The 23760-nt window shown below is 36.3% G+C and overlaps 1 protein-coding gene across 1 annotated transcript; it reads right to left on the bottom strand.

Moving 5' to 3' along the window:
* Window positions 1-392: 392 nt before the first annotated feature.
* LOC125249196 (alpha-2-macroglobulin-like) lies at window positions 393-23625 on the bottom strand. The gene is made up of 34 exons (XM_048161428.1): window positions 23475-23625; window positions 22845-23025; window positions 22596-22752; window positions 13102-13154; window positions 12971-12991; window positions 12604-12769; window positions 12402-12486; window positions 10719-10830; window positions 10486-10606; window positions 10262-10371; window positions 10001-10171; window positions 9680-9913; window positions 9360-9572; window positions 9123-9272; window positions 8753-8884; window positions 6387-6474; window positions 4563-4704; window positions 4071-4296; window positions 3874-4000; window positions 3675-3796; window positions 3525-3576; window positions 3361-3444; window positions 3103-3279; window positions 2922-2997; window positions 2563-2719; window positions 2389-2463; window positions 2147-2309; window positions 1853-2046; window positions 1548-1760; window positions 1314-1435; window positions 1139-1220; window positions 854-937; window positions 670-775; window positions 393-572 (listed from the first exon to the last, which is right to left on the bottom strand). Exons 1-34 carry the CDS (start codon window positions 23558-23560, stop codon window positions 532-534), a joined length of 4323 nt encoding a protein of 1440 aa, XP_048017385.1. The 5' UTR covers window positions 23561-23625; the 3' UTR covers window positions 393-531.
* Between the last annotated feature and the right edge of the window lie 135 nt (window positions 23626-23760).

The following is a 23760-nucleotide window of genomic DNA, read 5'->3' as shown; positions in this document are numbered from 1 at the left end:
ACGTTCTTATAACAAAATTCTGTTAGCTGGGTCACATCATTAGGATGTATTGAAAAGGCTATTTTGTCATCCAGTGTTGGAGTTTGACAGCCTTTCCCCTTTAGCTACGCAAAGAAAACTGTGACAGTTGAGTGCATGAAGTGTCCAACATTTCACACTGTTATTGTCATTTATTCATTTATTGATTTGGTTATTAAAGTGCATCATCCATTTAAAGTGTTCTATTTCTTTTTGAAATTTTCAGTTTGAACAAACTACTCATTCTATAAAATAAAATCGAATATTGCACAAGTATATGAATTGGAATGCAAAAATATCTAATCTGACACTGAAATATTGCATTAGTATGTAAGCTACAAATCAAGAACAAAAACACAGTAAGCTCACCAAAGTGTTTTCAGATTGTTTGGGTTTAATAAAACAGGCTAATCAGGAAAATATTTGCCCAGGAAAAGATATAAACACTGAATAAAAACATTTAGTCAGCATTCAAACACATCCATCCAACCTGCAGAACTGAAGCACGACACTTCATTCACAGTGAGATGAATACTCAGTCTCCACCAGATCACCTGAGGGAAATATTGATACCAAGAAATTAGCTTAATGCCAACTGATACTTTTGAATCACATAATAAAAACAATGAAAAATGGCACATCAAATCTTACTTGTTTGGTAGTAATCATACACTTTAATCACAGCTGGCTTGAGATTCTTCACTGGAAGAATCTGTTTTAATTGTAACTGGTGATTGACTGCAATATTTTTTGGAACCTGCAGGAGGATAAACAGTGAATAAAAAATGTAAATGAATTACTGCATCTTATCATATGAATGTTGCTGTTCTCCCACCTCTTTCAAATACACGATGACATGATCATCTTTAGAATCGACCCGTTCCACAAGTGATAAGCTTAAAGTGCTTTGAGGTTCAAGCTGTGGAAAAAGTGATTTTTTTTAGAAATAAATGTATGATTTGTTACATGCCCAACAGGAGAGCTGTTTTCTGTAAGCTATCATGCTGTTCATCAAGACGTGAGCAGGACAATAGCGGCCATAGCTGCACCATCTTACAGTAGATTCACAGAGACAGTACAGTAAATCTAATAATGAATCACTTCACATAGTCAAACGCACCATTGATGTATCAGCTGTGAATCCTGACAAGAGTTTAATATCCACAATGACCATGTTAGTTCTTGCCTGTGGACCATCATATCTGGAAAAAAAATATGAACAACCAGAGTTTATGTTGACTGAACAAAAGCCATAACCAAAATCATGTCTTATAGCATAAAGTTATTGTTCTTACTTCACAATGAAATTTAACAATAGGTACTGTCCAGAGGATTTCTTGCAATCTCCCTCAATCTTAGCTTCAATGCTCAATGTTTTAGCTCCAGTAGGAGTGGGAATGTTGTAGAACTGAGCCATCTGAGAGAATCAACACAAACAAAAATAAATTAATAAACCGTTTCAAAGCAGAATAACCATAAAATGCCAAGAGGAAAGTGAGTGTGAGTAAATGAAGCTGAACACTACAGACCTGCACAGACACACAGGTCGAGCCCTTCACTTCAATGCTGTATTTGGCTGGAACGTTCTGCAGCTGCTTCTCCTGGTACAGTAACTTGTTGTCCTGATTGACCTCAAAGTGGTGAGAGTCTCCTGCTGACTGTACAGTCACTGTGCTGGAGCCGTCAGAGCTGAACACTTTGGTGGCGTACAAAGACAGAGCCTGAAGAGCCACCACTGTGTCCTGGGAAATAAATGAGTTCAGTAATGTCACTTTTACTCATTCACACCAGCACATTCAACAATAATGTGTTTTATTGGAGTAGTTTGAGTAACCTGTGTGGAGGAGAATCCTCCATAGGCATTCTGCTGCTTCACAAGCCAGCTGACAATCCTGTTAGCATAGCCCAGATCAGCTGTAGTGACTGAATCTGCAGTGAGAACAGCTAGCAGCACATATGAGCTGATCTCCACTGCCAGAGAATCAGAGTCATCAGCAGATGCAGACTGAGACCAGTGGAGAAGAGACCCTTAATGACAAAAGACACAAGAGTAACTCAATGAGCATGACAAAAAACAATAGTACTGTCATAAATGATGACAGAAAGTCATCAGAAACAAACCTCTTACCGTCTGAAATAACAACATCCTCCAGTTTCTTGAAAAGCTGCTGTCGAGTGTCCGTGTCTCTAGCCAGACTGAAAGTGTAGGTGAGCAGAGCAGTGGTGTAAATGTTTTTGACATCCTCAATGACGGACCTCAAGCATGACAAACCTTTACTGACGACAGGATCCTGTGACAAAAACAGAGAAACAGACGCTGTGAGTGTCATTTTTCTATGAGTTTATATTGTTTCCTGTAGATGAACTTACAGTGACTGGAGTTTCCAGTTCAAGCAATGATGCAGTAATGTAGGCAGTCATGGTCACCTTATCATTCACTCCACCCTGGAATATATGAGAAACGGAAATAAAGACAAATATTCAATTCATTCTCAGACCTGATGTCTACTGGTCACAGCAAACTTTAAGAAACAAACGAAATACCTTCATTCTGTTGTTGAACAGTCTTCCCTGTTGGATAAAACAGCCGTCTGAATCCCGTCTGTTTATTAACCATTCCTTTGCACTCTGAATAATTTGTGGATCAATAAATATGTATTTCTGTGCTCTGCCAAAAGACCTCAGGACAAAAGCAGTCAACCTGGTGGTGTGGTAATATACACAATGGCATTAGCTGTAGCAGTACTTTAACTCCAGAAATTAATTGAATTTAAAAAAAAAGAATGCAGAAAACGGACTAATATTTTCTAATATTATTGATACAAAATCTAATATTTTGTACAGTCTGGCTGGGTTTATTTCTGTAAAGTAACTTTTAATATTTTTTTTGATAAAGTTTTTACCAAGTATTCTCTTCTCCATATCCAAATGTGCTGTATGCTCCACTGTTATGCCTGTAGTTCAGTTGTCTCTGGTATCCTGTTGAGTTTGACAATGATTAAATAGTTAATTTGAGTTGACCAAATGTGTCTGAATAACTACTAAACATCTCAGTATTTTCTTGGCATGATTTATGTCTCTCACCGCTCTTCAGGAAGCCTGTGGCTCTCTCTCGGATGGCTGAGGTGAGCTGCTCCGTGTTCTCCAGATACTGCAGAATGTAAATATTGGGAGAAAGAACAGCCATGTTTTGTTCCCCACAGCCGTACGGCATCTGTAATAATCCGTGAAGATTCCTCAGTGCCCGACCCAATATGTCTCCTATAAACCATACATGAGTTAAAATATATTTTATAATCCAAACCCAATCTCCTAATTTCTGCTTGTATTTGTAAATGTTACCAATGACTGAAACAGTGGATCTGGCTGATCCCTCTATCACATCTTTAGGAAGAGTCAGAGCCACTTCCTCTGAGAGACTGTCTCCTATGAACCAGAGAGACAGAAACACACATCAGTGATCAGCTGAGTAACACTATGATGTTAAATATAGTCTGTGGACAAACCCTTTGGACACAGTAACCAGCTGTGAGTCTCTGTCTTTTCAGTTCCTTCAGCCTGCAGCATAAAACAATCACATCAACTCATCATACTGATATGAGCAGCATTAGGATCATGGGTAAATTATGTCTAGAAGACGTTTGACATGCGCTGACCTGTACGAGCAGACTTCGTGTGACCGTGTCAATGCGTCCTCTCTCTGGGACGCTCACAATCTCATTGTCACACACAGTCTGGGACGCCTCTGCCTCTGCACTGACTGTAATATTCAAGACTCCTACAACACAAGACATGTACGTGAAGATACAACAGACACAAACACTGAGAAACAATGATTCAGACTGGAAAACTCACCAAGAACAGAAGGAGTGAGGATCCATTTAAAGGTTTTTCTTCCATTAGCACATAGACAGGATGAATACTGATCATCAGAGGAGGCTTTGAGAGTGTAGTCCGAGGAAGGAGCTGGAGTCACTTTAACCTGTCAATCAACCACACATGATTAGTGGCATATTTGATATGATTTGATCAGACTGAGTGTGAAATCTCACCATGATGCACTTGGACAGATAGTTGAAGACAGTGGCCTTCAGCTCAAAGATCTCCCCACGGATGATGGAGTAAGGCAGAGAGAGCTCCAGGAAGAAGGGCTGGAAAACTGTCAGCTGAGCAGGAGGAGCCAGACCCAGACCTTCAGAGGACAGACAGAAGGCCTCCGTCTCCCAAGAAGTGATGGTGTCAGGAACCGTGACAGGAACCTGAACTGATCCAGAGTCCCTGTGGAGGAATTACAACAATAGGCATATTCTGATTTTTCCTGTAATAAATAACAACATTCAGCACAGAGATGATAAAAAAAAAATAAAAAAAATGGATTCAGAATCTGCAAAGCAAGGTATTTTCTGTTCTGTGGGTGTGAGGGGAGATGATGTATTAAAGATAAGTAATAAGATAAATATTAAGATATAATATATCTTATAAGATAATATAACTTATATTAAATATAAGATATATGTTAAATGTATTGATTACGCTTCACATACCCCACTTCAGCAAGTTCCCAGATCCACGTTTCTGGAAAGATGGTCCGAATCGTAACTGCTGGAGAATCTCTGCCGGTGTTACCAAAACCACTCTTTGGTGAAGCCATCCCTACCAGTAAATTATCAGGATAACTATATATCACTGGAAAAAAAGTGATATTTTGTCATTTTTTAGTGATATGTATGTGAACAGCACATCAAAATAACCAATTCTATACAGTCATAAGTGAACAACAAACAGTAGGCAGATCATCTTTTTAATACACATTATTTTATTTTGATATACAGATTTATTTTAGTGTTGTCAGAGATTTCTAGTTTCAGTTTAATCTAAAATTGGTTCAGAGGCTGTATCGGCCAAACTTTGATCATTCGAAACAAAATTTGGTTTCATCAGAACCATGATCTGACGGTTCATGCTAAATTTGGGAACAGCACCACCTACAGGTCATGAGATATGAAAATGGCTATTTTTTAAAATCAGAAAATCATGATCTTGGTGTCTATGGATTCCTTGTGTCATGCAGACCCCGAGGAAACCGATCGAATAAAACATCAGTCAGTCATTTTGTCATAAATTGCAATATATTTTAAACGATTTAACATATAATCACACAATTAGGTAGGGATCATCGACAGCATGTCCTGAAGGTGCATCAGAAGTTTGAGCACAGCTCCACCTAGTGTTCCAGACATATAAGGATTTTTGCAAAAATGCTTATAACTTTTGAATACAGTCAAAATTTAGTTTTGTTTCATTCCCTGGCTTATGCTTATTTGTCATTTTCCTTTATTGTGCCTGTCCACCATATTGAAGTAAATATGCTATGCCTATGATTTTTGTCCAATTTTGTCCAAAATCTGATCAGATTATCTGCACAGAAATGACAGAACGGATATTTTATGTTTGTTGACTTATGCTAGTTAGCTTAGCATGCTATCCAGTTGCCATTCTTTCTATTGTCACTCTTCATCTTTCAGGTTAACCATAAGTTAGCCTACCTTAGCATTAAGTTAGTTTAGCATGATAATCTGGTTAATTTGGTTAATATGCTAAGTAATGTCTTTTTTAGCTCATTCTCACACTGAAGGCTCTCCTCAACAGCCTGGAGATTGTGCGTCAACTGTGTGGCACAGTCCTTTCAGGTCGTGGGTTTGAATCCTGTGGGGCACATGCCCAGACTGCAAGAGGTACTGTGGCCAGAAGTGGTGCAAAAGTTGCTTCTGTTCATTGTGTCTTTCTGAGAATGATCTCATCTGAACTTATTAAATATAACATGCACTGCATTTATATACAAAATCTTCATTTTTGCTCTCTTGAAGCACTGAACCCCAGCAGTAGGTGAAAACATGTCATTCGAGTGGCACACAGCGATAAGAAACAAGCATGTGATCTAAAGGTTGTGGGTTTAATTCCTGCCAGGTACAGCTTTATTAAAGTGTTTGTAATGTTGTTACTTTGATTCGTTTTGAGTTCATTCCCACCTTTTGATCTTATCTGTTTCTCATGCATGTTTTATTTCTGCTGTTTTTTCTTTTCTGGCTCTTCACTGCTGTCACTGCCCCTTCAGGGCTTGGCCCACTATTGCTGCTTGCGGCTGTTTTAGTTTTGTATTTTAGGGCTGCCAACGATTAATTTTATTTTACAACAGTTATGTAGTTACGTTTTTGTTACCCATAATAACACTGATTTAAAGTTAACTAATAACATCAGAAAAATAAAATAAAAAACATTGCAAAGTGATTTTTTTTTTTTTTTTTGGAAATCTATTTCATAACAAACATACATAGCTGAGATTGCAATAACAGTACATGTACACATACCAGGGTATCGGTGATACATCAAGCCTCTGTATGACAGACACCAAGGGACTCGCACAACCAAATTTGTTGCCATCTTCAATCCCACTCTCTGTTAAATGGAAAAGATAAACCACAGTAAAAGTCATGAAAATTACTTTTAATTGTCAGCGTAATCAAGAGGATGTTTTTATGCATTTACTTATGCATGTGCAGTATATCTCTTAAGAAAAAGATATATTTTTTTATAAATATATATGAATGATCAATATATTAAATGATTTAAAGGTATATTTGAAAATATACAGAATAATATACTGTGTTAATATGTTACAATAATACATAAGGAATTGCCACTTTTCTTATATTGAAAAATATAACAACACATTTACTAATATAATGTACGTACTTTTATATTCAGTAATACACTTCATAATATATAGATCAGTGGTCTCAAACTCAATTCCTGGAGGGCCACAGCTCTGCAGTTTTGCTCCAACCCTAATCATCACACCTGATCCAGCTAGTCAAGATCTTCAGGATTACTAGAAACATCCAAGCAGGTGTGAGTTGGAGCTGGTTGGAGCTAAACTGTACAGAGCTGTGGCCCTCCAGGAATTGAGTTTGAGACCACTGATATAGATGTATATATGATCAGATATGGTAATAGGGTTTGTGGCAGATAAGAAGGAAGGGAGGGAATCTTCAAGGAGAACCTTTATTCAGTAAACACAAACAAGAGAATAACAAGAAGAAATATTCAACCAAAAAAAAAAAAAAAAAAACCTCTAAATGAGACTAATGAACTAAACACAGCTGGTAAACAATAATCATAATTAAGGTGACCATGACAACTGAGGAGCGGTGGGAAAAACTGAACAAAGGATGACATGTGACAAAATGAACAGAGAGACCAAAACAGACAGACATGTGACAGGTTCTGCATGTGTAATATATTGCAGATATATTTACTCATGCAGCATAAACACACATACAACATGGAGAAATATATAATTAATATATTTATTAAATGTTATACTTATTTTAATCTTAAAGTTTCTCAGTTTTTAATCTAGCTAGCACACATATAAATACACCAGCATGTACTAACAAATTTAACAAAGAAGCTATAACTGCACTGAAGAAAACACAACCATAACTATTTAATTAAAATAAGATTAGTCTAATAGTGGTTGGCCGATCTTCAACCTAACCACAGGCTCTACTCTTCAGCACAATGGTAACCCCAAAAACTCAGACATACCAGAAAACCTGGTAAGAAGAGTAGCATCCATGACTACTACATTGCTGTGGATGAGTGGCTCATCCCCTGCATGGCTAAGTTCTCTCTCAGCCTTTGAACTTTTCAAAATGACCTTTATATTGTTCCGTTACATGTGCTTTAGTGCTCAGGTCTTTGAATTTGTCTGTTCCTTGTAGATTGTACTTTTAATATTTTAATACAATGCAATGCACATGTTTAAGTGTGTATGTTGTTACTCAGTAATATGAAATTGCACAAATGACAAATTCATACATTCATAAAAATTTAAGTGATTTGTTCTTTTAATGCTGTGTTACACTGTTACTCATCTTTTTAAATAGAATTCATTACAAACAGATCTCTCTAAAGGTTTTTTTTTTTTTTTTTGAGATTGCAGTCTTTTTTTGCTGCCATTGTTTTCCTTGCATTTGCTTCTCAGTTCCATGCAATTTTAAGCTTTTCTTGGTTCATTCCATGTTTTACAAGCAACCTCTGTCATGCTAATTCAGATTAGCACAGTTGGTTTCAAATTAATCTAGTTTATTTTAGGTCTGGACTCCATAGTCCAGGTTTTAGTAATCTGTACTTAATCTGTGTTTCAGAAAGCCATTTTTTAAAGCCACGATTAACTATTCTAGATTAAGGCCTATCCTGGCTTAATTTAAACCCTGTCCGGGAAACCGCCCCTGAATTTTAACATTTACTCTTGTTTAACAGTCAGAAGAAAAGCATGCTGGGAACTAGAAGTCTGTTGTAACCACTGATTGTAACTCATTCAGTGAATGTGTGTATAAATGTGTGTACATACAATCAAATCTATATGGGAACATGTATGTGCAATATATGTACACAATAAAGGATTAAACTTTATGAATATTACATGTAATGGTATTTTTGTCTTTATTTCTAAATATTTTATGTGTATCAATATATAGCCATACATGGTCAATGCGTATGTTGCAGTATTGAAAAATATAAGCACTATTAGTTTCCCATATACAGAAATTTGTAACGTAATGTATTTTGCATTATATATTGCAGTATATTCCTGAATATTTTTGTTCCGTAAGGGATACTCTGCCAATCATTATCTACTGCACTGTCACACATATAATCCACCTGTTACCTTTAAGGATTCATAGGCGTTGTCTGTCGGCACAGCTCGACGGGGTCTCACATGCAGACACTCCCGCTGCAGTTCATCTTCAACAGCATAAGGATAATCTGACCCCGATTTCACTGGCAGCATTTTGAAGATCTGTGACATGTTCACACACTATCAGTATGATTTCTAAATAATTCATGTTTTTTCCAAGAAAATTTTAATTCCATTATGGTGAGAAAGAATGAAGATTGTTAAATCAGGATGTCAGTTTAAACAGTGATGGATCATAGCAATAAAAACGAAAGTCTGTTATCACTAGATTCATTCACACTGTAGGTTCCCACTATGAAGACACATTTAATCAATAATAAATCTTAAAGCATCTACACACCTTGTCAGTATCCAGGCGTTCTCCTGACTTCAGGATCAGGACGCTCTGATCTACAGCACTGATGCCGCACAGTGAACCAGGCTGAGCTGAGAGCTGGAGAGTGTTTTTCTCACCAGGAACTGCTTTAGCAGGAGAAAACTGCAGAGACACCTGTGACATACAGTCAATAGGGTTTATTTTAGAATTGAGTCAGTAATACAGTTTAAAGAGGCTCATTTCTAAAGCTAAAATACATACCTTGTTTTTGAAACACTTTTCAGTGTCGAAATTTTTACTACCAACAACAACATTTTCACTGGGCAGAACACAGTACACCAGAATCTGCACTACTGGAGCCAGATCTGCACTAATAGACAGTTTGAATGACATTGTGTCACTTGCTACTCCATTAGAAGATTTCACTTCAACCTTCTCATATCCATGATGAACGATCACTCCTCTGGACAAGACCTGAAACAGACAGATGACACTCTGATAACAAACTGACTAGTGCTGCCAATGAACACTGTTAAACAAAAACATCTCTGTAATAATGTACATACTGCACATGTTCTCACCATATAGACAATGTCCGTTTTGAAGTCTTCAATTGTCTCTCCAACAAAATAATACTTGATGGTGGCTGTAAACTCAGAGTCACACTTTAATGGTTGCTCAGTATTCTCTATAATCAATTCACTTAGTGTTGGATTGTATGGAGCGGCAGGCTGGAGGAGCTGAACTGGTTTTATATCCGCAGAGATGTAAGGCGTGTTGTGGCCATAATAACGGACCCCAGGATAGACACTTGCCTGGATAACAAAGAATCAGAAATAACTCATGCAATTGAACTCTTCAGGGAACACAAAAGAAAACTAAGCGAATACAAACTCTCTTACAATCAGATTAATATCACTTTTAGGATGACTGGACGTATTAAAAGAGAAGCTGGCCAGTCCATCGCTGTCTGTAGTGAGATTTAGGAGCAGTTTTGGGGACCAACTGTAACCCTCCATTAGATAAACCTCTTTGTTTTGAATCGGTGCGCCTTTGAAATTTGAGAGTTTGATCTGTTGAAAATATGATTTTAAAAGAATAAATTAATAAATAATTCTGTACATCAATTGTGTTAAACAGAGACAAATTGATTTTAGACTCACTTTTCCTTCTATAACTGATCCATGTTCATATGTTTTGGGCAGGTCAGTAAATGTGACTTTACCAATTTCATAAGTGAGAGATACAGATTCAGATTTGGTCATGGTGATCTCTGTAAATAGTAAAAACACCAAAATAAATATTTATTCAAATAAAAGTAGAACGTCAAAAATTAGAAATTCTAGAAATGTATGTAACGTGGATCAGATCAAATTCAACAGCTCACCTGTTCCTTCTTCTGTAACTATTGCCTCAACATCAAGAGAATTCTGAAGCCTGTCCTTTAGTGTGGCGTTCAGAAAGACTGATGCATCTAAGGTATGGACGGCACAGCCTGTCTTTTTTATCTAATTATAATGAATGAACACAAACATAGCATATTAACTAAAGAGTGGTTTAACTGGATAAATGGAGGAAAGATAATGTAACATTACTTGTACTGTGTTTCAACTCACACACCTCAATGGTTTCCTCTAAACACACTGGATTGGTGTGATGGCTTTGATAGGACAAGTTTTTACGACACACTTTCACCCATGATTTACCAGGTACAGGCTGTCCGTAAGTGTATCTGTGAAAAAGGTACAAGCAAATGATCTACAGCCCAGGGTTGAGTAAAGCAACTAATATATTAGGACGGGGGTCACACCCAGCCAGCACAGATATGTGGGGCCCAGATGGGTGTCACCTGGGCAGCCTAACTGGGGCCCAGCCAATTTTGTCCACAGTTTCCATGGAGGCCCCACATGGGTTATCCCAGATGAACTGAACACTGCTCAGTGTGCATACTACAGGCTGTTAAATGTAACACAGAAACATGCTGGAGTTAATGAGATAATTAGGTGATAACGAGCAGAATCACCGAAGGACAGAGGAACAACAAGAACAAGAACAAGAACAACAAGAACAACTTCAGCCACAGCCTTCGATGAAATGAGCTGAAGATAACAGACATTAAATCTCTCAAGATCTGATTAAATAACTCCACAAACAGCATTACCAGCTTCACTTATTACTAACCAGATTTACTTTATTTCTGACATACATCTACAAAAGTTGTTATTGAGAATTAACAGAGGTTTAGATGTTGATGAGTTGTTGAAAATAAGTTTGGTTTGATGTCACCGTGATCAAGATCAGTGCTTGCTTCAGTTAGGCAGTTTTACTCTTGACTGTTTTAGTGTTTCATTGGCAGTTCTAGCTGTTTGTTATGGCAAGAAAAATAAGAAGCAATGTGATTAACTGTTAGATAATAAGAGTATAACCATCATTTAGTGGCTTAATTCATTCATCTATTGACTGAACTTTTTATGAGCAAAATGTAAATATCTTTGTAAGCACAGACATCAAGAATCAGCGTATAAATCTCATCAATGGTGACATGCTTCATGCCACAATGCATTCTGGGTGCCTCATACAAAACTCATCCATGGCTCCCAGAATGCATTGCAGCATGAAGCATGTCACCATTGTTGAGATTCATACGCTGATTCTTGATGTCTCTGTGTGAATGAAACTTGTAGGACTTTTAAAGCGTTTTTTACATTTTTAATATTTTTTTATTATTATTTTGATCTGGTTTATTCAACAGTTTTGTTATTCTAGAAACAAACTCAAGAGATTTTTTTTTTTTTTTTCATAAAGCTCAGTGAATAAAGCCATTACATAATGATAATTATATTCTTATCATCAAATAGCTGATAGCAGTTAAACAAATTTCTCTTGCCATAACCAAAAGCAAGAACGGCCATAGAAACACTAAAAAAAAAGTTGAGTCAAACTGCCTAACTGAAGTAAGCACTGACCTTGATCATGGTGACGTCAATTTTTAACAAATCATCAACATCTAAACCTGTTACATTTAACAGCCTGTAGTGTGCACACTGAGCAGTGTTCATTTCATCTGGGCTAACCCATGTGGGGCCTACATGGAAACTGTGGACAAAACTCGCTGGGCCCCAGTTAGACAGCCCAGGTGACACCCATCTGGGCCCCACATATCTTTGCTGGCTGGGCAGTAATTAACTGACACCAGAGTTTAAAAAAGAACATAATTAACAATTAAATTAAAGTAGCTTAATGGTGCCAAGAATGAAAGAACACACTGTTTTCTTAATGCAGGAAATAAAATAAAGCGCTCACTTTCCGCAAACCTCAATTTTCAGTTCCTCTTCTTCAAAGCTGACTTCATTCGGGCTTTTTACAGTAACTTCAAACTTAGGCAAAACTAGAAGTGAGAAGCCAGAAATTAGAGTTATTAGTAGTCAAATAAGATATTAATATACAAACATATTATTGAAATTCTTCCCATGCAACACTGCAATCGTTTGTTTTTATGACTTACCATATTTTTTCACCTCAAAATGATGTGAGATCATCCTGTCACTAATAAAAACCTTCAGTATGTACATGCCTTGACGGGCCTCTGGGTTTAATTCATAAGAACGCTGCAAAATCCATCTTGTTGAAGAAACATTTGTCCATTGACCAATCCGGTTACGTCGACTGTCCTGTTTAAAACCAAAGACACAGTCAGGATATGTGTAGCTGACTGTAACTAAATATCTGCACTATCAATGAAGTTGATACAATGAATGTTTAATTAGCCTTCTGAAAATACAATGATTGCAAATATAACAGAATTTCTATATTGTTAATAAGATTTAAAAGGTGTGTTTGTTGTGACTGTATAGAAGGTTTTGTGTTCTTACCTCAAGAATCACTGTATTATACTGTAAAAGAGCAAATAGTAATTAAAGATTAAAAGCTACGTTTATTTAAATGTGTATTTAACAATGCAAGGAAACAAGAGTGATAAAGATGCAAGATAAACACATCAGACCTGCTGATCAAGGGGTGCAAAGTTTGTATCCATGGTAACAACTCTGAAGTTCACTGTAAAATATAAATGTGTATTAAAAACTTCACTTTTGACGTCTTCAGCTCTTATGTAAGGGACAACACCAACAGTCAGTATTTCACTCCTGTAAATGACCGCACTGTGTGTGAACGTAACCGTATTAAGGATCAAATACAGGGTTATTGTATTTAATTTGTATGACAACTGTATTCTGCTGCTGTGTGAACGTGTCTTTTGAGCCAAATTCAAATGCCTGTTTTAGCCGTCATTTAAAAAAAAATTAATTCCTAAAACTGAAAACTGTTCATGCGTTTTGGCTGTTCATTTACATGACAGCAGCATTTTTGGGATCTGAAAATGCAAGCTTTTGAAAACAGGATTTAAAGTTTTTGAAAACAATACCGTTATCATCTACATGTAAACAACAAAAACACAATTTGTGAAAATGGTGACATCAAGGGCATGTGTATTACATGTTCAGTCTATAGGTGCATAGTGTTTCTTTACAAAGTTAATGTCAGAATTAGTAACATATCTGTTTTCTTTATAAATTATTTTTTCAAACAATGTAACTGTCATGTTCCTGTCACTTCCCGGACTCCAATTCCCATAATCCTCCCTGTCAGTCACCTGCACACACTCCATACTAATCACTAATCATCACACCCAGCTGCAGCACATTAACCGGACTATATAAGACTCTCATTCACCACACATCATTGTGAGGTCTTGTTTACTCTTGTGGTAATTCTGAGTGTTTCTTATTGTGATTGTCTGCCTGTTGTTTCTCCTGTCTGTTCCCCATCTATGATCCCTGCTGCCTGCCTTTGGACTGCTGATTGTTTGTTGGACTTATGAGTGATATCTGCCTGCCCTGATCTACTGCCTGTTCCGCGACCACGATTCTGCCTTGTCCCTGCTGTACCTGTTTGACCCCTGTCTGTTTGACCACGAACATCGTTTAAATAAAGCTTGCATATGGATCTTACGAGTCCCGCCTCGTTACAGTAAACCTAGTAAAAAATACTATAGCAAAATCTATTTAAAATAGGCTTACATTTATTTCATACTAAGTATAGGTCTACTTCAAATCCAGTAACATATTTATTGACATATCACTTAAGACTTACTGATATAAAATTATGATTAAACTTTATTTGGAGTAGGCTATTTCTTTATTGCACAATGCACATTTCTTAATATTATGCCTAAAAAATGTTTTAATATCACTATTAATAAGGATTGTATGGTCTTTGTATAATATTAGTCTTTAAATATTTAAAGTGTACCTAAAGTATACTTGCAATAGTTCTACTTTAACACAATCAAATATACTATACTTTAGTTGGACCTCAACACTACTTCCGCACAATTAAAGTGTATTAAGTACAAAATTAGTTGTTCCAATTTAGCAGACTTTAAGAATACCAGTTTAGTATAGGCTACCAAAAGTACAATTACAGGGTATTTTTATTAAGCACATAAATAAATGTCTTTGTAGTATACTTAGCACAATATAAATGAATTTCAAATAAATTTTAGTATATATTATTTTCACTAGGGAAAGACTGTGTGTAAAGCTATATAAAGCAGACTTAACTTAATTATGCTTTTAAGTATATCTTTAAGTATGTCAGAAATAAAGTCAATCTGGTTAGTAATAATTGAAGCTGGTAATGCTGTTTGTGGAGATGTTTAATCAGATCTTGAGAGATTTAATGTCTTTTATCTTCAGTTGATTTCATCGAAGGCTGTGGCTGAAGTCATATTTCTTGTTGTTCCTCTGTCCTTCACTGAGTCTGCTTGTTATCACCTAATTATCTCATTAACTCCAGCATGTTTCTGTGTTACATTTAACAGCCTGTAGTGTGCACACTGAGCAGTGTTCATTTCATCTGGGCTAACCCATGTTGGGCCTCCATGGAAACTGTGGACAAAATGGGTCCCAGTTAGACAGCCCAGGTGACACCCATCGGGGCCCCACATATCTGTGCTTGCTGGGCCATTCTCGAGTTTCCAAAGCTCCTCATCCTTATCTGCTTTCCTTATCTTTTCTTCTGCTCCTCTTTTCTGTTTACACGTTTGTAAATCCATTGAACTGTTTACTTTTACAATCTGCTGGTTTGTGCAACATTTCTAATTTTGACCTATGGTGCTACATCAGCTTATTGCATGATATTAACATGCTTTATTTAATGTATATATCCCACGTAGAAGGTGACGTTCTGAGGACCTTGCGCAATGTTCCCTAAAAGTTCTCTAAAGGTGACAAAAATTCAGAACCTTTACAGAACATTTGGGACGTTCCTAAAACGTCCTCTTTTGGTAATGAAAGTGCTGTAGTTCAAGGTTCCTTATATGACTTTAGGGGAACGTTCCATTTTGGTTATTTTATGGTCACATAAAAATGATACAAAGAGGACATTTGGGACATTAACAGAACGTTCCCACACAGTCCTCTGTTGGTCATTTAATAACGTTCCGATATGAGTTTAGGGGGACGTTCTATTTTGGTTCTTTTATGATCGCACGAGAACGTTACAAAGAGGACATTTGGGAAATTATCAGAACGTCCTACACTGCAAAAACTCCAGAGTTAAATTAACTCTCCTGGGAGTACATGTGAGACCACTATGGAAGTATTTTAATGCCAAATGTTTTTGAAATAAAAAGCTTGTTGAATTGCACTAACTGGAAAAAAAACATGCATCACATTAGCTGTGCTTGCATTTAGATGCATTGTATTTTTAAGGCTTGCATTTTTATGGGCTGAAATTCAACATGGTCGTATATTTAAGCTGTGAATATTTCAATTAAAAATATTTCACACACATTTTCATTATTAAAAATTCAATAATTTATTTTCACCTTTCAGATTTCAATTCCAAAATATTCATTCTGTTTAAAAATACAACCTATAAAATTCGACTAGCAATTTTCAGTCCATTTTATTTCGCTTTACAAATTCGCTTCCACAAATTCAGTGGTTCAAATTCGACAGAAAATTCAACATTTCACATCCGGGGAACTGCAGGAAAAGCAGTAGAGTGCCGATGCATGATCTCCATCTGCTGTTAGTCGACTTCACCAGCAGGTGCCGCTAGCGGCTGTTTACAAAGACGAGCAACGGCTAGTAAGTCATCATTCATTCATAAAAACGGATTTACAGAAATGGAGCAAGCGGTAAGTGAATGTGTGATGATTATCAGGGCCAGTATAAATGCAGAAAAGCTGATAAAGACACAAAAGCTGCATTTATGTTTAATTCAGTGTCTTTACGGTTACTTTCCCTGTTTAGTCTACATGTAAGCAGCTTTCTCTCCCGTGAACGAGATTATAACGTTATTGTCCGATGCTGGTGTACAGATCATACATTAAATCTGAGGTAGACATATATTTCTCTCTGTTGTTTAGTTTCCTTAACTTTATATCGCAGCACTGTGTTGTAATACTATGGTTTCCCTCATCCGTCATAGGATTCCCCTGCCATCAGGACATATAAAACTCTTAACACAGCTTAATGGACTCGTGTACAGTGATATAAAAGAGCAAACTCGCACCTCGTTTGTGATGTAAGTTATACTATATAGGCTCCAAGAAAGCAGATACTGGCATAAAGTTGTTTTGACGCTGAACGTTTGATTTTCGCAAATTTAGGGACCGTCTCTAAAGTTACGATATTGGTATTCACGTTTCTACCTTCAGTAGCGTTTAAAGAGAATGATTTACAGTCACAAAACCAACTCTAAAGTGTTCATCTAGGTCTCAGGTAATGCAAACCTTTTAGATTTTTGATGCTTATTAAAATAAAAGGTAACACTTTATATTATAGTTAGTTAATATGAACTAATAATGAACTGCACTTCTACAGCACTTATTAATCTTTGTTAATTTTAATTCCATCATTTACTAATGCATTATTAAAATCAAGAGTTGTATTAACATTAGGTAATGCACTGTGAACTAACATGAACAATGAACCGCTGTAATTTTATAAACCCTAACAAAGATTAACAAATACAGTAACAAATGTATTGCTCATGGATAGTTCATGTTAGTTAAGACATTATGATCCATCCATATTGTAAAGTGTTTCCAAATAAACTGTCAAGTAATATGTGAATATTGCTATGTATTTCACTACTGTATGGGATCATACAAAAAATGCCATAATTTAAAGCTCAATAGCATTTGACGAGAATGATTTACAGTCACAAAACTACCTGTAAAGTGTTCATATGGTGTCAGGTCGAACAGTGATGCGCCCTTCTCTCTCTCTCTCTCTCTCTCTCTCTGTCTCTCTCTCTCTCTCACTCACTCACTCACTCACACACACACACACACACACACACACATGTTAGGTTTTTGTGAATTGTGGGGACTTTCCATAGGCCGCAATGCATTTTATACTGTACAAACCGTACTTCCTATCCCCCTACCCTACCCCTAACCCTAAACCTAACCATCACAGGAACCTGTGCATACCTTTATTTTCTCACAAAACCACCATTTAGTATTTTTAATAATTAATTTACATTGTGGGGACCGGTGGCCGGTCCCCACGATGTAGGTGAACTCAGGTTTATATTACATCGTGGGGACATTTATATACATCCCCACGATGTAATATAAACAAGAACACACACACACACACACTTGAACTCACACAAACTCTTGTACGCACATGCACATGCATATTCAAACACACCCCACTCAAAGTACATGCATATTATATACTATTTCTATTTTTTAACACGTTCATCACACAATTCATTCTACTTCATTTTCATTTTTCCTGCTCATATATTATCCTGCTTATACAAATTTTACATTGTGTTGCCAAAGCATTTATATGAGCAGGAAAAATAAAATTAACTAAGTAGAACGAATTGTGTGATGAATGTGTAAAAAGAAAAAAAGAAAAGAAAAAAAGTATGTGCATGTACTTTGAGTTGTGTGTGTTTGAATGTGTGTGTGTGTGTGTGTGTGTGTGTGTGTGTGTGTGTGTGTATGTGTGTGTGAGAGAGAGAGAGAGAGAGAGAGAGAGAGTAGGTGTCTAGTAGACCTAGATGAACACTTTAGAGTTGGTTTTGTGACTGTAAATCATTCTCTTTAAACGCTACTGAAGGTAGAAACGTGAATACCAATATCGTAACTTTAGAGACGGTCCCTAAATTTGCGAATTGACGTTCAGGGTCAAAACAACTTTATGCCAGTATCTGCTTTCTTGGAGCCTATATAGTATAATCTACATCACAAATGAGGTGCGAGTTTGGTCTTTTATATCACTGTACACAAGTCCATTAAGCTGTGTTAAGAGTTTTATATGTCCTGATGGCAGGGAGCTATGACGGATGAGGGAAACCATAGTATTACAACACCGCGCGGCTGAATTAAACACTGAATTAAACATAAATGCAGCTTTTGTGTCTTTATCAGCTTTTCTGCATTTATACTGGCCCTGATAATCATCACACATTCACTTACCGCTTGCTCCATTTCTGTAAATCCGTTTTTATGAATGAATGATGACTTACTAGCCGTTGCTCGTCTTTGTAAACAGCCGCTAGCGGCACCTGCTGGTGAAGTCGACTAACAGCAGATGGAGATCATGCATCGGCACTCTACTGATTTTCCTGCAGTTCCCCGGATGTGAAATGTTGAATTTTCTGCCGAATTTGAACCACTGAATTTGTGGAAGTGAATTTGTAAAGCGAAATAAAATGGACTGAAAATTGCTAGTTGAATTTTATAGGTTGTATTTTTAAACAGAATGAATATTTTGGAAGTGAAATCTGAAAGGTGAATATAAATTATTTAATTTTTAATAATGAAAATGTGTGTGAAATATTTTTAATTGAAATATTCACAGCTTAAATATACGACCATGTTGAATTTCAGCCCATAAAAATGCAAGCCTTAAAAATACAATGCATCTAAATGCAAGCACAGCTAATGTGATGCATGTTTTTTTTCAATTAGTGCAATTCAACAAGCTTTTTATTTCAAAAACATTTGGCATTAAAATACTTCCATAGACCACACTCCAGAGCAGTGGTTCTCAACTCCAGTCCTCGGGACCCACTGCTCTGCACATTTTGTATATCTCTCTTATATGACACACTCAATTCAGTTCATGCAGACTCTCCTAATGAGCTGATGATCTAAATCAGGTGTGTTAAATAAGGGATACATACAAAATGTGCAGAGCAGTGGGTCCCGAGGACTGGAGTTGAGAAACACTGCTCCAGAGTGTTAAAGTGTTAAAATAAGAGTGTTAAAAGAACACTGAAAAGTGTTAAAGTTAATAAGATAATTAAGTGATTAATTGAGTAATGATTGACCATTATTGAAGACACCTGATGATAACAAGCAGAATCACCAAAGGAGAAAATCACAATTTTTAAGCCACCATCGTGGAGATGAGGGTTTGCTTTTGTTGAGCTCTTGACCCTTAACTTTTATTATAAATTTTTCTCTGATTGCTCCAACTTTGTTTTTGTAAAACACATTTGTAATGTCAGAGAAAATATGATCCAGTCACAACATAATTTGATGATATTTTCATCATGTGATGGCCTGATGTCTATTAGAGTCTAAATCTCTGACCATATGTTTGATGTGTAGCTTTAGTGTTAATGACCATAGTCCTGTGATTTTATAGTTTGAAATCCTACAGCAGAATGTTTTTTTTTTTTTAAGAATAATACAAACTGAAGTTTCTGTGTTTAAACACACAGACATCAAGAATCAGCATATGATTCTCAAGAACGGTGACGATAAATAAATACAAAATACTGACAAACAGATCAACTCTGAACATCACAAAACAAGCTACTATCACAACAAAACAACAGAAAAATAAAGCAAACATGAACAATCTACGAAAATTACAGGACAATTCAGCTGCATAATTTATTCATGCAGCAATGCATGATGGGAGCCATGGATGCGTTTTGATTGGTGGCTCCCATCATGCACTGCAACATGAAGCGCTTTGTTTGATTGTCACCATTGTTGAGGGTCATATGCTGATTCTTAATGTCTGTGTGTGTGTGTGTGTGTGTTACTATTTTAATTTTTTTTAAATTTTCAGATTATAAAAGCTCTGCTGGATCTCAAGTGGTAACAGACTTACTAGAAAGGAATATAATATCTATATGACCTGTCAATACTGTGTGTCATCAATGAATCTGACCATTTCACGAAGAGAATGTCATCAAAACAAAACCACTATGATTCCCAAAGCATTGTAAACCTAAATTGAAAACTTTTGGTTTACAGAAACATTGGGAAACACAGCCCAGATCATAGCTTCTCTGGCCATAACAAATGTGCTCTACAAACACACAGTTGGAGCAGCCAAAAATAAACTAATGTGAATAAAAAGAGTCAAGAGCCCTACTAAAGGAAATGCTTTTCACCATCATGGTGACTTCAAACTAAACTTTCATTAAAACATTAACATCTAAACATCTGTTAATTCTCAGTAAGAACTTTTGTTGATGTATGACAGAAATCAAATCAAACTGGTTAATAATAAGTGTAATAATGTTTAATGGCTGGAAGTCAGTTGTAGTTGTTGTGTCTCTCTCTTTTTCTCTTGTTGTTTCTTCAATGATTCTGCTTATTAACATCAGGTGTCACCACTAATTGTCAATCATCAATCAATTATCTCATTAACTTTAACACTGCTTCAGTATTACTTTTTAACACCCGGCCAGAGGTGGGAAGTCCAGGGGTCAGAGAGTAAAAGTCCTGCCATATTTTTATTCCACCCACTGAAGCATTTTAATCTTAAATTTTGTTTGGGAAGTTTTAACTGCATTAAAACCAACCAGACCAAAGGTAAAAGATGATCAGGTGGTGTTGGTTATGTTTTCACATAATCATTATTTGATTTGAATCACTGAACTCATTTAGAGCCCAACCTTAGTTAGATTTACATTATTGATTACAGCAGCACTGTGATTCTACAGCAGATCAACTTTATTAATACAAAAATGTTTTTTTTTAAAGTTTTGATTTTACAAAAATGTTTTTTTTTAAAGTTTTGATTTAAAAAAAAAAAAATTTCATTTAAACACACAGACATCAAGAATCAGTCTGTGAATCTCATCAGTGGTGAGAATAATAAAGCATATTGCAATGCATTCTGGGTGCCACCAATCAAAATTCATCCATGCATCCCATCATGCATTGCTGCATGAATAAATTATGAGCTGAATTGTCTTAGTAATTTTCTTTATTCTCACTATTTAAATTTTGCTGTTTTTCTGTGACTTTTTAGTAGCTTGTTTTCTAATGTTCAGAGTTGATCTGTTTATCAGAATATGTTGCTTGTCACCGTCATTGAGATTCATATGCTGATTCTTGATGTCTGTGTGTGCCTAATTTTTTATTGTGATAAGGACAACATCTCTAAATGAATTTTTTGTATTGATAAAGTTGGTTTTCTGCTGTAGAATAACAGTGCCGCTATAATCAATAATGTAAATTTACTCAGAGATTACACTCTAAATGAGTTCAGTGATTCAGATCAAATAATGATTAGGTGAAAACATAACCAACACCACCTGAACATTTTTTAACTTTGCTTGTCTGGTTGGTTTTAATGCAGTTAAAACTGCCCAAACAAAATCTAATATTAAAAAGTCAAGAGCTCAACTAAAACAAACCCTGACCTCGATGATGGTAACTTAAAAACAGTGATTTTCTCCTTTGGTGATTCAGTAATGGTCAATCATCACTCAAATAAACACTTATTTATCTCATCAATGCTTCAGTGGGTGGAATAAAAATATGGCAGGACTTTTATTCTCTGACCCCTGGACTTCCCACCTCTGCACCCAGCAAAATGGACTTATATGTACACTTTGGGTGTTAATTTGCAACCCAAACAAGATCCAATATTAAAAAGTCAATGGTCAAGAGACAAACTAAAGCAAACCCTCATCTCCACGATGGTGGCTTAAAAATTGTGATTTTCTCCTTTGGTGATTCTGCTTGTTATCATCAGGTGTCTTCAATAATGGTCAATCATTACTCAATTAATCACTTAATTATCTTATTAACTTTAACACTTTTCAGTGTTCTTTTAACACTCTTATTTTAACACTTTAACACTCTGGAGTGTGGTCTCACATGTACTTCCAGGAGAGTTAATTTAACTCTGGAGTTTTTGCAGTGTATAGTAATAGTCCCCTAAACATTCCCAGAACATCCTGAATTTTCCCTGGAAGGTCCACAAAATAACGTCCCCCAAACCTTAAAAGAACTCCACATCGTGACCATCTCTGAACGTATTGTGGGAACGTTACTAGACAACGTCCTTTACACCAGTGGACGTTCTGAGAATGTTCTGGGAACGTAAAACTTCTAGCGGGGTATGTTACATCAGCTGTGATCAGGGTTTAGATGTCAGTGACACCAGCATTATTTGCTGAGGTTTACCCTTTGAAACATTCACAGCTCACCTGTCTGTCCGGGAAGATAGATGGGTTTATCAGTCTGGATAAAGGTCAGAGGATGGTAAGGCTTGAACATGACTTTTCTCTCTTCAGTCATCTTGAAAGTCTCTCCCTGAAGTTCGACCTTCATTTTCTGCACTGATTCTGCTTCGACCAGAGGAGCCTGATGAGAAATAATATCCTGTGTTCACAAACACTAGATGCATTATGACTAAAATTTCATTATATGTTCATAATAATGTGCTAATGGCAGACCTTGAAGTTAAAGCAGCGATGAAACTCTTCCTCAGCTTTCTCCTGCAGCAGTAAAGTGCTCTGGTCACCATGAACCAGATGAATGTTCATGACAAGGTTTTCATTGTTCTTGAAAAGACTTGCACAGAGTTTGGCCTCAGATCCTGACTCGATCACTGCAGGAAACGTCACCATGAAAGATCTGTCCAGAGACAATGATCATACAATATTGTTTGAGATAGATAGGTTAGATACACTTAAAAATTAAGTGGGAGTGAAAATCAAAACAGTTAATTTGCTGTTGATCAAGTGAGAATACAAGAGCAAACTGTGTAATGAAGTCTGGTGAAATCAGAACAATATTGCCCTTAAAAATACACTGTCATTATTTATGAATGATCTTATACATGCCTTAAGTTGTCTTTCAAACAGCAAACCTCTACTGTGCAAAACAGATCAGTTAAATAAATACAGGAGAAATAATCAAGACTTATTTTACACAATGACTAATGGTATGATAATAATTTAGATGCATTGTTATTAGTGTCTTTTGGAAATTTAAATAAAAATTACCAGAATAATTTTTCTATTCAAACAGACACAATAGTGAATAATAACAGCCTTCCTCAGCAGAAATTGTTAAAAACTTACGGTCTTGATGTTTGTCCATTAACACAGATCAGGAGGAAAGAGAGCAGAAGCAGCTCTTTCCAACAACAGCTGAAATTCAGAGCCATGATGAGGAGCGATCATCCAGGTCATGAGATGAACTGGACCGTCTCTTTTAAAGGGACTCTCATGCTAAAGGAGGTCCTTCAAAACATTTGTATTGATCCTCTGATTAATGATTCAACCATGTGGGCAATACAGTTCAAAAACCTGTGCTAATATGCAGTTTGTTGGTTTGTCCAAATATTCATTTGTGATGAGTTCAAGT

The sequence above is a fragment of the Megalobrama amblycephala genome, linkage group LG16 (assembly GCF_018812025.1).
Source record: "Megalobrama amblycephala isolate DHTTF-2021 linkage group LG16, ASM1881202v1, whole genome shotgun sequence".
Taxonomy (NCBI): Eukaryota; Metazoa; Chordata; class Actinopteri; order Cypriniformes; family Xenocyprididae; genus Megalobrama; species Megalobrama amblycephala.
The sequence above is the reverse complement of the archived record's forward strand: the minus strand, read 5'-3'. Positions and strand labels throughout refer to the sequence as shown.